Source organism: Triturus cristatus, chromosome 1_2 (assembly GCF_964204655.1).
Source record: "Triturus cristatus chromosome 1_2, aTriCri1.1, whole genome shotgun sequence".
Lineage (NCBI taxonomy): Eukaryota > Metazoa > Chordata > Amphibia > Caudata > Salamandridae > Triturus > Triturus cristatus.
The window spans coordinates 516,236,222-516,252,192 of record NC_140580.1 but is presented as its reverse complement, the minus strand read 5'-3'; the positions used below and the strand labels follow the sequence as shown (position 1 = coordinate 516,252,192).

The 15,971-nt window shown below is 41.5% G+C and overlaps 1 protein-coding gene across 1 annotated transcript in view; it reads right to left on the bottom strand.

The window, feature by feature from the left end:
• The window catches only part of ADAM12 (ADAM metallopeptidase domain 12), a 2,563,649-nt gene that overhangs the window by 130,639 nt on the left and 2,417,039 nt on the right, over nucleotides 1–15,971 (bottom strand). The window contains exon 21 of the mRNA XM_085606237.1: nucleotides 11,802–11,957. Within this exon, the coding sequence (XP_085462363.1) occupies nucleotides 11,802–11,957 (156 nt within the window). The remainder of the gene's footprint in view (nucleotides 1–11,801; nucleotides 11,958–15,971) is intronic.

The following is a 15,971-nucleotide window of genomic DNA, read 5'->3' as shown; positions in this document are numbered from 1 at the left end:
GATTTGTAATAAACGGTTTAAAAAAAAAAAATAAAATAAAAAAAAAAAAGACCACTTTTGTATTCTCAGCGGCCTGTACCACTTTCTTACTACACCTTTTTGCCCAACTTAAATTACTTTGTTGAATCTCATTACGACACCAATATGCAACTTTTTGTCCATTGTCATTCTCCAGGCGTTTCCAAAATCTAATCGCTGCTACTTGTACTTGCACTCCCCACGCCATTGTTCCTATTTCTAATCTTAATGCTTGGATCATTGCTGATGGGGGCAGTGATAAGAGTTTTTTCAGGCATTTTCCTTCCTCCAGGTCCCAGACATCTTTACCGCTCAAATAAATGATTTCTGCTCCATAGAGTACTTGCGATGGTATCATTGCATTGAAAGCCTTTAATAGAGGACGATGGGACATATCCCCATAGTCACGGTAGACATTTTTAGCCCGGCAATTGTTGTATGTGCCTTCGCTTTTTGGGCTTCTAGGTGTGTGTGCCAGTTTAATGTTTTATCGAACCACACACCTAGGTAGCGGTATTCATTAACAGATTCTAATTTAAGATCACCTAAAAACCAATTAAACTTAATCGCTGTTTTCCCAAAGCATAAAATTTTCATCTTATCTAGATTTACCGTTAGAAATGTATTTTCACAATATTCCTTAAAAAATTTCAGCTTCCTTTGAAGGCCTATTTCCGTCTGATCTACTATTACCAGGTCATCCGCATATAAGAGGCACGGTACCTTTTTGCCATTCATCCTAGGGCTGGCACTGCCCTCCACTTCTAAACCCTCTGGTAGGTCGGATAGAAATATAGAGAATAACTGGGGGGCCAATACACAGCTCTGTCTTAGGCCATTTCCAATTGGTATTTTTGGTGTTAGTGACCCCTCCGTGTCCTTGATTACTTGGGCCCAGGTGCCTCTGTGTAGTTCTTTTAATATAATCAACAGATCTTTTGGGATATTTTTATTGATTAATAGTTCCCAGAGACAATCCCGGTCCACTGAATCAAAGGCGGCGCGGAAGTCAACGAAGCAGCAACAGAGCTTTCCGTTCTGTTCCGTTGATTTCCTTGCCAATGCCCATAAGGAGAAATAATGGTCAATTGTAGAGTGTCCTTCTCTGAACCCTCCCTGTTCTACAGGTATTATTGCACACTCATTGACCCAGGTATTTAGTCTATTTAAGACAAGTTTCGCAAATACCTTTTCTCCTATATCCAGGAGATTTATCAGTCTATAGTTTTGGGGTTCACCCATACTGCCTTTTTTATGAATTGGCCTGATTATTGCACCCTTCCAATTTGATGGCATTTTACCTTCTATTAATACTACTTGGAATAGCTGGGATAGGAACCTTGCCCACCATTTTATGAGAGACTTTAATATTAACGCTGGGAGACTGTCCGGTCCGAGTTAAATTCAGTTTTTTAATTGTAGCTTCTACTCGCTCTTCCGAAAAGTCTGCTTTAAATTCTTCTGTGGGTTCCTGCCAACTTTGGGGCTCTAGATCCCCAGTGGTCGTACGTGCTCCATACAGCTCCCTTAGGTATTTATCCCAGGCTGCCTCACTTACGGCACACTTCATTTCCCCAACTTGGGGGGCCGATGCTAGTTTTACCAATTTCCAGAATTGTCTCAAATTTTTTGTCTCTATGGCCTCTAGTAGGTCCCCCCAACATTTCTCTTTATGTGCCCTTTTTGCATCGGAGACCATCCTTTTAAATTCAGATTTTAATTTAGTGAGGTGATTTTGCCTCTCTTTGATTAAACTCTTTCCATAGCCTTCTGCCCTTATCTCTCTTTTTTTAATTTGACAGTCCATTGAAAACCATTTTACTCGACTTGCCCGGTTTATAGTGCCTTTCCTTTTATTCTTTTTTAATTCTACCCTAAGACACTGGACTACTTGAGCTATCTTTTCCTCATACCATTCCAAGTTTACTCTCCCAGGATTTTCTAAATCAATCTTTAATTGGAAGGCCTTTAACTTTTCCTGGTACTCATCTGTTAGTCTTGTTGTTGCCCGTCTAGGGTAGTCTACTTCTTGAGGAATCACTTTTTCTCTGAGTTCCATCCTTCCCCCTTGTAACGTTAATTGCAGCGCAATCAGTAATCAAAATATTAAGGTTGTTTGCTGTTTGTAACCCAAGTTGATGGGTGCAGTAATACCTTGCAGTATACAAAAAAGTGATCGAAGGAATGCTTGTATTAATGTTAGCCACTGGTGATCACTCGGGCCGCATTCTAATCCATCGTTATTCTGCACACCATGCCACTTCAGTTTGGACCCAGCTATATGCAAATGAGTCTTGACCTAGATACAATTGGAACAGCCCAGGAGCAAGTGCTCTTTAAGAGAGTAGTTGGTGTCCAGGGTAAAGGCAAGTGACAAGGCATTGAGTAAAAGTTGGGGTTCGAAGCCATCAAGGTTCATGTAATTGCGGTAGGTTTGTAGTGTTTCTTGTTATTGTTCTTCAGTCCGGATGAATGAATCTCCAAATGAAAGACAGCTTCAATCAAAAAGCCTCAGGATTGATCTGAAAAGCTATCCCAAATGTACCAAAAAATCATGAGCAAAATTTTACTGGCATTGAATGGACAGAAATAAAATGAGAAGACAGCCAGACTTACTCTCCAGGAGCAAAATGAGCCGCATTTGATCATTGTTTAGTAGCATGTTCTTTACTTTAACTTTAGAATGGCAAACAATTTTAGAAACAAGTTTTCTGAACTTCTGTAACTCATTCACATCATCAGTAGCTGCAGGAACCAAAGAAACAATACAATTTAAAAACCTTTGGAAGAAAGGTGAAAGTTTGGGAATATGAGTTGCATTATTGTAAGAAAATTCTGAAGTTGCTAAATAGGTAGCTCAAATGTCATGAGTTGCTTTAGAGTTGAACTCTAGCTAGTGCTCCAAACCTTAATTAGTTTGCTCTGTTTGTCCGTTGTACTACGGTTGATAGCCAGAGGAAAAAACATTTTCACCTTCTAATGCTGTAACAGATTGTCTGAAATTATAGTATAAGTCAAGCCATGAACACCCAAAAGATAAGTCAAAAAAACTTTGGCCCATTTCTTCAGCTGTTGGTGACTTAGATGAGTAAATGGGCCATTTTGAAAGGGTGTCTACTATAAGCATTACACAGTGTATGGTGGAAGATCCATTATAAAATATGTAGTATTGTATACTAAGTTTCAGTAGTCACTGGTAATGGTTGTTGTTATCCAAAAGGCCAAGAATTTTAGGATTTTTGCAGGGTACACACGGGACAAGCAAGAGTGTGTTCTAGAACATCGAATTGAACAGTGGGCCACTGAAAACAATTGTAAAACTAAATCCAAAGTAGTCTTAACTCCTGTTGGACAAGAAATGACTCATTGATGACACATTTTTATCACTTTGAATTATAATTCTTTATTACGCTCACAATTAGCTTGTTGACTAAAAAACAAGTCATTTAGTTTTACTAGAGGGTGTTTCGATGATAATCTCATCATTTCTTTGGATTTATCTGTTCTTGAACCCTATTGATCTTGTCTTGTATTCTTACCACACACTGGGAAGGAATTACAGACTTTTCATATGAAAGCGATGACTCAGGGTAAACAGTGGAACAGACATCTGGCAACACATTTTTTGAACTAGGAATATAAGTGACACTGTGAAAAGGAAAATACCCATCTAGCTTGACAGCTTTTCCTGCAATGAACATTTCTCAAACACTGTGAATTTTGATGATTATTTCAGCTTTCATGGGAGTTCTCTAGGGCTCATCAAGAGGAGTCTCCATTCTCTACATACCATCTTCATGACTAGTAGTTTTCTTTCAGATACTGAGTTTTTGCTCTGATTCTGAAAAACCACGAGATAGATAAAAGCCATGATGTTCTTGTCCATCATGAACTTGCTCTGATAAAGAAAATGTTGTTATTGCACTAACTCCTTTTCTTAAGCATCTGTTTCCACAATGAACTTCTCTGAAGTATCAGGATGACGCAAAAATGGTGCTTCAGTAAACATCTGTTTCAGTGTCCTGATTGTCCCAACCAAACATTTGTGTGATCCACAGAAAGGCCAGAGGCATTCACTGTAAATCCAAGATACTTAACGTTTTCCTTCTCAAACTCACAGTTTTCAAGTTTACAAGACAAAAGATACTGCTGAACTCCAAACATGTGTATCCTTGATGTTCCAAAAAGTCTTTGAAAACACTATTAAAATAGAGCAACACAAACCCATTTCAGACATAATAGAATATTGAATTCACAAAGCGCTGAAGGATTGCAGGGCATTGCAGAGCACAATGGTATTACTCAGTTTTCAGAATTCCAAATTGGAACGCAGAAAGCTGCCTTCCACTAGTCACCTTCTTTTCGATTAGATAGACGCGCACCTGGTAAATCACGGTTACTAAAGGCTCATTCTCCATGGACTAACTACAAGATGTCAACTTATTTGAACTTCATTAATCAATACAAGATTGAATAGCTTGATCTTTCTTAGGTAGGAGGAAGACAGGTTCCCCAGCAGATGCATTAAAAGGCCACTGTTAAACCAGTTTGCAAATTCTGCTGTTAATTAGCCTTTCAGATCTACTTCTCATTTAAGGGGCACACCTGCCAAAAAGGAACAGTACCTCCAGGTTCAGTTGATACAGTGCAGTAATATTTCCTGTGATGGGAAGGTTTGTCAGAAGATTGTATAAAAGCATGGTCCTGCAGTGGCACTGAAGAGTGGTTAGCTGCTATTAAATTGGATGTGGAGTCCTTTATCTTATCACTCGGTGACCAATAACTTCCAGAAGTATAACAGTGTTGGCCTAATTGAAAGAGACAAATGTTAAGGGCAAGCTATCAACAGTTGAATTACTTCTGAAGTCTTCTTAACTCTTGTAGGAATGTTATTTTTAGTGGCCCAGTCGGAATGACGACCAGAAAGGTCAAATAACGAATCTTTGAACATAAAAGCACGATCCGGCGTAATAAACAATCGACAAAACTTACAAACCACTTCCTGAATATGCAACATAAAGCCAACGACTTAAGATGGACGGTGCTTGAACAACCTTTTATTCCTCCCCATGTTGCTGACATATCCAAATTCCTGTTTAGGAGGGAGCAACGATGGGTCTTTAAACTGCATTTGATACAGAAGGTCTTAACGATGACATTCCATGGACGCTGTTGTAAAGCCCCCTTTTTCAGGTAGATATCTGTGGTTTATGGCCTAGATCTATGTATGCATGGTCAAAGACTCGTTCAATCCATTTTTCTGATATACTTGATGGGTTGCATTGTAAAACTAGCTGCAGCCCCTTTTGCTAATAACAAAGCAGGGTCAACGTCTCTTGTGATAGCTATGGACTGTATTTGCGGTTAACAGTCAGACTGCTCTAGGCAACATTACATTCCTCATAAACTTGATGGCCACTAGACAGCTTCATTGTCAATAACATCTAGCGACATACAGACTACAATTCCCATGATTCATAGTCCGTTTTTGTACTATCGGGCATTTACACATTTGGATGGCCACTGAACAACATCTAAGGACAAACAGACACCATTTCCCATGATTCGTAGTCCGCTTTTGTAGTTCATTTTCAGGCGCCCTAATGACGCACAGCTCTTCGCAATAACTGTACTCCTCCTTAGTCCCCAACGATGGGTAAATTTAGGATGAACGTTTTTTGTGACATGTATTTACTCTATTCTACCAAAATCAAAACACACAGTAACACCATATTCCTCATAAACTTGATGGTCATTGAACAGCTTTATTGCCGATGACATTTAGCGACATACTTACTACAGTTCCCATGATTCATAGCCCGTTTTGTAGTTCCTTTTCAGGCGTTTATATAACTTGATGGCCATAGAACAGCATCCAGCGACAGACTACATTTCCCATGATTGGTAGTCCGTTCTTGTAGTTGATCATCAGGCGTCTCAATGACGTTTATAACTGCACTCCGCTTGAGTTAACAATGATGGAGAAATTCAGGAGGGACGTTGTGTGTGACTTGGTTTCACTATATTTATTTATCAATATCAAAATAGATAGTTTCTATTTTTGACTACACTTGTCAAGTAGTTCTTTGCAGACGAGGGCCAGTACTACACTTCCCATGATTCATAGCTTGCTCTTAGTCACGGGACCCAATCAATGACGCATATTATATGCGACGGAGTTGAATACTAAACGATACACAGCTGCATTCACGTAACATATAATGCAGAGTATTTAAGGCATGCTCTCTCTCTCGTCGGTTACCGCTCGTGACAGCCAGTAGACGGTCCGGGGTACCGACGGAGAGGTGAGTGTATGGGTTAGCGCTGTAAAAGACGCTACCTTTTAACTCTGTGGGCTTGTGAGACAGATTACTGCCTGTTACACAGTGCGTGTTACATTTTGTTTTTAGGCTTTCTTCTTCCTGTTATGTGACAAATGATTTGAGACATATATGTTGAGTTGACTGGTTTACTTAGTTAATCAGTATTTCCCGCATTTTTGACAACATGGATGTGGGATCCAAGTACCTCTAGATATTTTACAAACAATTTTTTTACAATCTTTCTGTAATCTCTGGTAGACATTATTCTACATGATGACATGTGGTACAATAGCATGCTGTATAGAACTACCAGCAACACAATCTATAGAGTGTTGACAACTGAACACTATATTTTATAGTTGATGGAATCCACATGACTTCCAGACTATTGGATACTATATCAGCCTGGTGTAGTTCTCTATGGTTTCTTCTGGAATGAATTGTCAGAGTTGTTCTGTAAATGAATTGAAAACTGTTGTATGGCACACTCGCAGGACCCTTGACTTCAGCTTTTCCTTTTAACAGAGCGGTGCCTCACGGCCTGAGCTGTTGCCAGGACTGTTGAGGAGTTCCCCCGTACGCATACGGGTAAGGACATTATTCTCATTTTTCTTAAATGCAAGTGGCATTATGTAACAAGCTAGAAACATTATTAAGTGATGTTCTTCTTTAAAAGCACAAAATACAGCATAAGCAAGTTTTAGTTTTTTCCAAACTGGAATACTATGTCACTACGTTTTTCTTTTCCCAGGTGACAACAATCACCCTGTAGATTCTTCAATGAAGAGACAATGGGTTTTTGTAGGTTGTATCACTCCAATTTGTTTTGTACACATACATTTGCAGTAGCTGTACCATCTAGGTCCTGAGGAAGGCCACGATTGAAGTCCGATCACAATGGCTGAAACATGTAGACCCTCTATATAAACCAGTGCGCTCGATAATTTTTTCAGATCGCGCCTGCACTTTTTTTAACCATTGACACCAAGAGTCAACCATTAAAAATGTTTCTGTCGCTTGGTAGCCAATTTTAACGTCTCTTCACTTTTTTCTGCACTGCAAACACCCACCACAAGAAATATTCTCATGCTTCACAGATCCTAGGAGATCCGACCAACTGATCCAAGCAAAACATCCATGATCTCCTCCCTCACAGTGAGGTAGTTGCAGCCCTTGGTTGCACTAGTTTTAGCAACCAAGAGGAGATCCCAGATGATGAAGCATGCCACCTCGGTGGGTGATGGGATTCCGTCCTCTTAAATAGGACTCATTCCATGTGAATATATGATTACTTGCTTATATTGATTGTGCTTTTCACCTCTTCTCAGACCCGTGGACATTTGTGTTTGTTATAAAGACTCTACTACTCCATCATGGTTTGAGAATTCTCTGAAAAGACCACCATCTAGGAAAGAAAAGTTTAAATCTTGTCCACTCATCAAATGTTTGCAGTTTCACTGCTGCTCTTATCCCCCAGTGCCCCACCGGGCTCGCAAATACTCCCCTGTGTGATGTGAGCAAAGAAATGCTAACGTAGTTTTGGCAGTGAGGGCGCAACGACAAGCTGAGCGGGTTGTCCAGCTACAGGCTACCTGGATGCACAAGAAGCACACAGTTTTTTCCTGAATGCATGAGAAGCTCTCAGCACAGATATAACAGTATGGCTCCTCTGGAAACTCTGGGCCCATCAGGATGCTGTTGAATAAAACGAGCACTAACAAGGGAGCATTAACTGAAGAAGAAGCTTAAAGAGAACACTCACTAGAAATATATTCTGTCCTGTTGATTCGAAATTGAAAATGGGTTTGAAACATCTGAGAATCGCAGATTTCCTTAACCTTATATTCTGAATGCTCTTGTATCATAAATGGCGGAGTTCAAAGACTGGGCGCAGAGAAGGTCTTTTAAGTCACCTTCTTGGTATTCTGAGAAACATGACGACTCCTCCCATTGACCACGGTGCCACCATGCACAAAACAGTGTACGTGAAAAGTGTTGTGTCTTTTTAGGAGAGTCTCACGATGAAGAAATCTCAAAGCGTAAACAAAAAAACAATCTTGTTTGGAGATGAAGATTTATACTAAAGTGATTATCATGGCAATAAACACCCCTTGACATTTATGAAGAGAAAAACGTCAAGCAGATATCCAGAAGAAGCGTCTAGTAGAAGTTCCATCTGCAAGAAGCATTAATTTGAGACAAAAATAGCAGCAAAGGGATGAGGGATGAAGATTGTGGCAATAAAACAGGGAATAATTGTGTAACAACATATTTTCCTCTCTTGATGGCCTCCTTTATATTCGATTCAAACAGGAACTGACATTACAGGAAAATACTCAAGCATCTTGGATTGGGAACTTTGGATAGCATCCTGTGGAGCGACGATCATCTTGGAAAAGGCTGTGTTTATAAGGTTTCTGCACACTCCTTTCTTGGAATTCATTGCATTCGTTTGGGAACAAAGAAGCCCAATTTCTGCATTCCCGCTGCCATCCGTTATGTCTGCCACGCCAAGCGGCCTGTGGAACACTCCTCTGGGTGAGCTAGGTTGCTGAGACCCCAGATCAATCCAGGTGACGAAGACACTCTGCCTAGCAGTAAACGAGACAGCAAACAATGTACTGTCCGACAGCACATGAATCTCTACTTTCTCCTCTAAACATGTGAAGTCTCTGGTTTCTGTACTTCGCTTGGCACAGATGTATCACTTTATTATCCAGTTGTGACTCTTCATTTATAATCCTAACTGGATAGCTATGTTATTTATTGTTGTGCAAGTTGTGGAGAAGGGAGTGACATTAAGTTTATCATTTTTAGAAAGCATATCAATATTAACCCTGGGCGGGTAACTCCGCTCCGCCAGTGGAGTTTGCAGAAATGTGCCTACTCCACGCTCTGTGGCGAACGTAGAGATAGGCAAAACTCCGCCTCCGTGGCGGAGTAAGCTGCTCCCTCCCCCCTTCCAAATACATTAAAAATAATAAAAAGAAAGCACTTATCTGTGTTTCTGCTGCCTCCCCTGCCTGGCCGCTCTCCTTCCTGCTCCACTTGTGTCCTTTTTCACTAAAAAAAACACTAAATTGTACGTCTTGCGAGTGCGCAAGATGTACAACGTAGTGCTTTTTTCAATGAAGAAGGACGTGAGGCGGCGAAGAGCAGGAAGGAGAGCGGCCAGGCAGAGGAGGCGGCAGAAACACAAGTAAGTGCCTTCTTTTTATTATTTTTAGAGCATTTGAGGGGGGGAGCGGGGAGGGAGCAGAGCGGAGCTATGCATAACTCTATGGAGTTTTTTTCAAACTCTGTGGAGCTACGCGTAGAGGCACTACGCCAGCTCCGCCCACCACTAATCAATAGGCGAAGCCAGAATTCTCATATTTGAATTGGAGATAGTGGAGAGCTGGTGCTACAGCATCTAGAAGGCTCTCAGTTCCAGTTGATCCTAAGCCCTCCATTCATTGAGGATGGACACAGCTAGCACATCTATGGACAACTTGCTTAGGAGTGGATGCCTAGTTGGATCAAATCTAACAAGTCGGCAGACTTTCCCAAATGATAGGGCTTTCACAGTTTTGCACATTTATTCAGACTGTCACTGCAAGAAGTCTGCATTTACAATCATTCGTTGTGTACTGGTACTGTGTAGCAGAATGTGAAATCTCTGGCAGTATTGGACATCACGTAAAATGACTTCTTTCATTCTGCTTTTCTTAACTTTTGGTTGTTTTCTGTAAACATCAGAAGATAAACAGTGGACAACTCAAGACATTATCACAATTGTGAGCCTAGGCTCTACCATCAGTCAAACCACAGCAGATTATTCGGCTACAGCCCTCTATTGCATCATCATGAGATGGCTCTATTCAAATGCTCTGCTCATGATTTTTAGGCCACCATGCAGGAGCAATCATCGAGCACTCTCGTAAATTCAAATTATCCAGGCAAATAATTTTTAACAGAGTTTAGAACTGAATAACACATTTAAACTTCATGATAATCCTAACCCACAGTTTATTGATCCCACAGCAAAACACCTAATGGCTGTTAAGTTGGACCAGCCTCTTAAAATGTGAATACACGTATTCCATGCCTAGTTGACTAAACCTGCCTAAAGAACGTGAGTCACTAATACTTATTAATAGTTTCCTAAACTTGATGTCTGACAGCGAGTAGGTTCAAAACAGGTGCAGGACTGTTTATGATACTTGGTGTACTAGGTAAGATGAGGTCTAGAGAATCAGTCTTGGTAACCAGTTTCACTGACTTATACCCCTACTTCGATCAACCAGTTTTACCTGAGAAATCCTACCAAACTTTGGGTGGAGGTTAGATGTTGAGTGCTGAGTACTGTAAGGAATATCCCAAGTGTTGATTGTTGCCTCTGAGAACAAACCACTGCTTTTAGTATTAACCAGGAACATATCCAAACCTGCCTGGTGATGGCATTATTATTCCATGACTTAAATTTCCAAGGGTTTGTTTTCTATAAAAACTGAATAAAAAATAAATGGCAGATGCCTTATTAATTTCTATGGGAAAGGAGCTTCCATTTGTTATTGTCTCTAAAGAGGATGGTTAGCTAGAAATCTGAAATCCAGAAAGATTTCTGGATAAAATGGCCATCTTATTGAAGGTATCTTGCTTGTCAACATGAATATCGGGTGAGGGGAGGTTGTCAATTGGGGAGGTGTTTTATGGGTGAAGGAAGCAAGGAGCAGCTTTCATTTATTCTCTAAGGTGGGTTACGTTAGAAACTAATAGGAGTGGACATTGCCTAACAAATGAGGTGGGAGTGATCAGGTTTGAAAGCTAAGGTTAATCAGAAGTTCTTTAGGACTTGAGACAGAATGCTGTTATACTAATGCTGACATATAAAAACATTTGGTGATGTTTCTAGATTTAGACATATATTGCATACGTTTGGCAATTATTATATTCTTAAGTGTGCATGGAACAGTTGCATGTTGCACGTGTTTGGCATCCATATGAAAAGAGTATTTCCTAATTACATTAAGAACTGGGACAAAAATTCTGTTCCAGAGGTACATGCATGCCCATATTCTATTTAGTTTGTTGGAAGCTCTTATGTATCACCAAGAATGGCATGTAATTTCTGGGTATTCCTGAATCTTAGTAATATTGCACTTCAAACATAACTAAAGCCAGTATAATAAGGTGCTCAAGATACATAAAAGTGAGCAAGCACTACTTGCCCATTAGGAATGCTTGCCAATCACACTTTTTTCTCAGATGAATGGATCATTGCTAATACCATAACCTGAAGGCAATTCAGAGAAGCGACGTTTTTTCAGAACAAATTAATATTTTGCTTTCTCATCTACTCTTAGGTTAAAGAACCCAGTATGCCTTACCTAATCCTTACTTCCCTCCCCTACATTACCCGGAAGGACGTTGATAATGGTGATGACACAGTTGTAAAGATGGTTAACTTTTCTGTTTTACCTGGGATTTTCCAAATGATGGGTTCAATGAAATGGACCTTGGAGGCACAGGCTGTAAGGCGTATTGTGGTGTAGGTGGCTGTGGTATGTCAATTATTCTTACTGGATGACTGATTTCAGTGCGCCCGCAAAGTGGTAGTCTTCTTGTCACATCATCCTGTGAAGTAGAGACAATCAAAATGTTTTCATGATTTTCTTTCTCCTTTGCTGTACCAATGTTAATTGTCAAAGCTAGGACCTTTTTACGATATCAAATTCACTTTTTGCAGCCAGTCCGAAAGACCCAAATATCTCTAAAACCAAGGTAAAATCAAATTCCTTCTTATATAAAAGGTTTATTAGTTTACTATAGCAGAAAATGAAGCAATATTTTCCAAGTGAGAGGGTTTATCCAGGTAGTCATTGACTGGGGTGGATTTAAAGGCCAAGAGGACCCCGAGCGCCCTGATAAGCCCTGCTCAGTAATTTCCTGGCACGGTTCCCACTTTGATAATATTGCCATTGTAAATATGTCTCTTTACATTTGTTGTGCAATTCCTAAAATCATGTACTAGATGGTAAGTGTTTTCAGGGTTCTCTATAAGTAGAAGGTTAAAAGGTATAACAACTGCTGTAATATTTTTGATTGTTAGACGTCTCTGTTTATTTTTATCCTGGAGGAACATGAGCTTTCAATTGAAATGTATTTTAATGAATTGCTATTTGTGAAGTGCTTAACAAAATATCTATCTTTGCTTGTACTCCTGTTATCCATCTGTAAATAGGTTTGAGCACTGCCAGCGTACAGTTGGATGTTGACCTGATACCTCTTAGAGTTGGGCCAGGGGTGCATGTAAATTTTGAAGAGCAGGCAGAATAGCGGTGAATGTTGTAGTTCACCGGAGGAGGAGGATTGCAACCACCTGATGTGGTCCAGAAAGGAGCCACGCACCTTGAGCATGAGGGCAGAGGAGGGCTGTGCTTACTACTATAGAGAGATGCAACTGTGAAAGGTTCTGGTGCCGAGTCTTTAGAGCTTTGATTTCTGAGGCAACGTGAGCCCAGATGCTGGAAGTAGCCAATCCTCCAATCTGAGTCAGTCCTCTCAGCGTGTATACCGATTCCATTGGCTGCCACCCATCTGCTGATGTTCATTTTGAGGAGCCAGGGCCGGTTCTAGGGCGGTGTGATCGGTGCAACCGCACCATGCGTTGACTTGAGGTGGGGCATAATTTTTGAAAATGTATACTATCATTTTAAAAGCACCTGCTGCCGCGTTCCTGGCCTCATGCAATTTTCAGACATCAATTAAAATGTCTAGATAAGTCCGGTGATTAATCATCCTCCTGGAAAGAGACCGGAGGTTTGTCTAGTGGAAGTTTTGACTCATCCTAAGGTGGTTCAGAGGGTTAAAATGCCTGCTACTATGAACGTGTACCATGCAGATATCGAAGTGCATATAATGTAAATAGGTCAGTGGGTTCTGTAAGAGAACTCTTTTTGTTACTTGTCGTATATGTCAAAATCCTAATATAGAACATTGAGGTTTCAACTGTCATCAAAGAGCTGTATGCAAACTGCAAGGTGTATGTTAGAGCTATATGTTTTTTTGCCCATTCTTTCATCATCCTAATCTTGTGAAAAGGGATCATTTGGGTAGAAAACAATTCTTATTATAGAAGAGAACCCCTAACGATGTTGTTACGTTTTAAATTCTGAATTTGTGCTTTTCCAGAATAAGGACTCAAACTATATTGCCTACTAGTATCGATGACATGTCACTCCTACACTACACTATGTAGTCCTATCTGATGTGATATTTCCTACACACTGATTTACACACATATGATTGTCTCTGTGCAATGTGTGTGTGGTGTAAAGTGCTCTGACACCTTACACTGGTATGAGTGGGGCTATAAAACTAAACGCCACCGTTAAAGGGTGCTAGTGAGGGAATCCGTGACAGAGGTGGTCATTGGGGGGGCGTCAACAGACATTGTCGCACAGGGCGCCACCAGCGCTAAAGATGGCCCTGTGAGGAGATGCCCAGGAGGACATCGCCAGGACAAGTATAAGGGCTGGGTCTGGAGCTCCATGCAGCGGGTCATCTGAAGCAACGGCTGGCTGCTGGTACTGCCACTGGTAGCTTCGGGAGCTGAGCAGCTACAGCTGGCCAGGAACCGCCTGGCCATCCAGGTCTGAAGCAAATAACGTTATTTCCTCCTGGGAGCATCAGCACAGAGTTTCTGGGGAGTTGGGAAAGCGGGATTGGAAGACCCCAGGTAGCATGTTGCGTGGAGGTGTAACAGGCTGTAGCTGCGTTTCCTGTAACATGCATGCTTGGGTGCCCCCCAGGTGCTGTTGTCCTGTCGCACACAGAAAACTTTAGAGCACACACATAATGGCAGTGAAAACACACCAACAGTCACCCTAACTGCAGGGTGGATGGGCCATTCGACTCGTCAGAACAAGCATTGGCATAGCCAATAGGTCTCGCTTTTGGGACTTTCTAAGTATTTAGTTATGCAGCACAATATCCTTGGTGCAACCACATCAACTGTTGCGTGGCTAAACACTTATAAGGTCCCAAAGGCGAGACCTATTGGCTATGCCAATGCTTGGTGTGGTTGTGTGTGTGGTTGTGTGTGTGTGTGTGTGTGGTTGTGTGTGTGTGTGTGGTTGTGTGGATGTGGGTGTGGTTGTGGGTGTGGTTGTGGGTGCGGTTGTGGGTGTGTGGTTGTTTGTGGTTATGTGTGTGTGTGGTTATGTGTGTGTGTGGTTGTGTGTGTGGTTATGTGTGTGTGGTTATGTGTGTGTGTGGTTATGTGTGTGTGGTTGTGTGTGGTGTTGTGTGTGTGTGGTTGTGTGTGGTTATGTGGTTGTGTGTGTGGTTATGTGTGTGTGGTTATGTGTGTGTGGTTGTGTGTGGTTATGTGGTTGTGTGTGTGTGGTTGTGTGTGGTTATGTATGTGTGTGGTTGTGTGTGTGGTTGTGTGGGGTTGGTGTGTGTGTGTGGTTGTGTGTGGTTGGGTGTGGTTGGGTGTGGGTGTGGTGTGTGTGTGTGGTTGTGTGTGTGGGTGTGGTGTGTGTGTGTGTAGTTGTGGGTGTGGTTGTGTGGGTGTGGTTGTGTAATTGTTGTGTGTGTGGTTGTGGGTGTGGTTGTGTGTCTTGTGTGTGGTTGTGTGTGTGACAGTAATACTAAAAGCATCTCAAAATAATGGAACACAAACATCGAGTTTGTGGAAAGAGAAAGCACGTTGTAAGTCAAACGGGTGCAGCAAAGCATTGACACAACCACTTAGCGAAGACTGAGTGCTGATAATGGATACACACAGCCCATCATCTTAAGAGTTCGATTGCAGCCAATGTGCACTCAAACCTGCCCCCTCCTTGTGAGTTGCACCCCATATTTCATGATATGTAACTGCTGCACCCACCATAGCGCTTTGAGATCTAAAGCGCTACATAGGTCTAATCGATTAACCAGTCGCCAACATGCTGTGCTTTTAAAGAGAATGTGCCAAAAGTTTCCAGCTTCCTCATGTCCTCATGAAAGCACCAACGAAAGGACTTCCTGAATGGTGCAATGGACATGAAGCAGCCGCGGCGATCAGAAATAAACACTGTGAACGTTGTCCAGTTTCACAGTAACATTTCCTTAATGTTCTTTAAGTCACAAAACAGTAATACTAAAAGCATCTCAAAATAAAGGAACACAAACATCGAGTTTGTGGAAAGAGAAAGCACATTGTAAGTCAAATGGGCGCAGCAAAGCATTAACACAACAACATGTTCTTTGATGTTTGATGTTCTTTGAACGAGAACATCAAAGGGGCGCCGCGAAAGTGATCGCGGGCGGAAGTGAAAGTGATCGCGGTCGCTTAATGAGCATGACGAGGTTTGTCATATGGTGCCTCTGCTCCTAAGCGCGCACCCGTGCACATGCACTGTAGCTCTAGGCTGGCCAAGGTAGCACTTTTTTGAGCCCTCACAAATAGTCTCGCCAGACCAGCGCATGCGCTGGGTCAGGCGAGACCTAAAAAGGGCTTCAGGATATGCTGCATGAAAGGCTTTTGGGTCAGTCTCCTGCTGCTCTCACTCCTTCCAGTTTCTTATCAGCACTGCCAAAGATTAGCATTTTGTTAAAGAGCTGCCAGTGATAACACCTTTCCGTTGCTGCTCCTATCCCCCC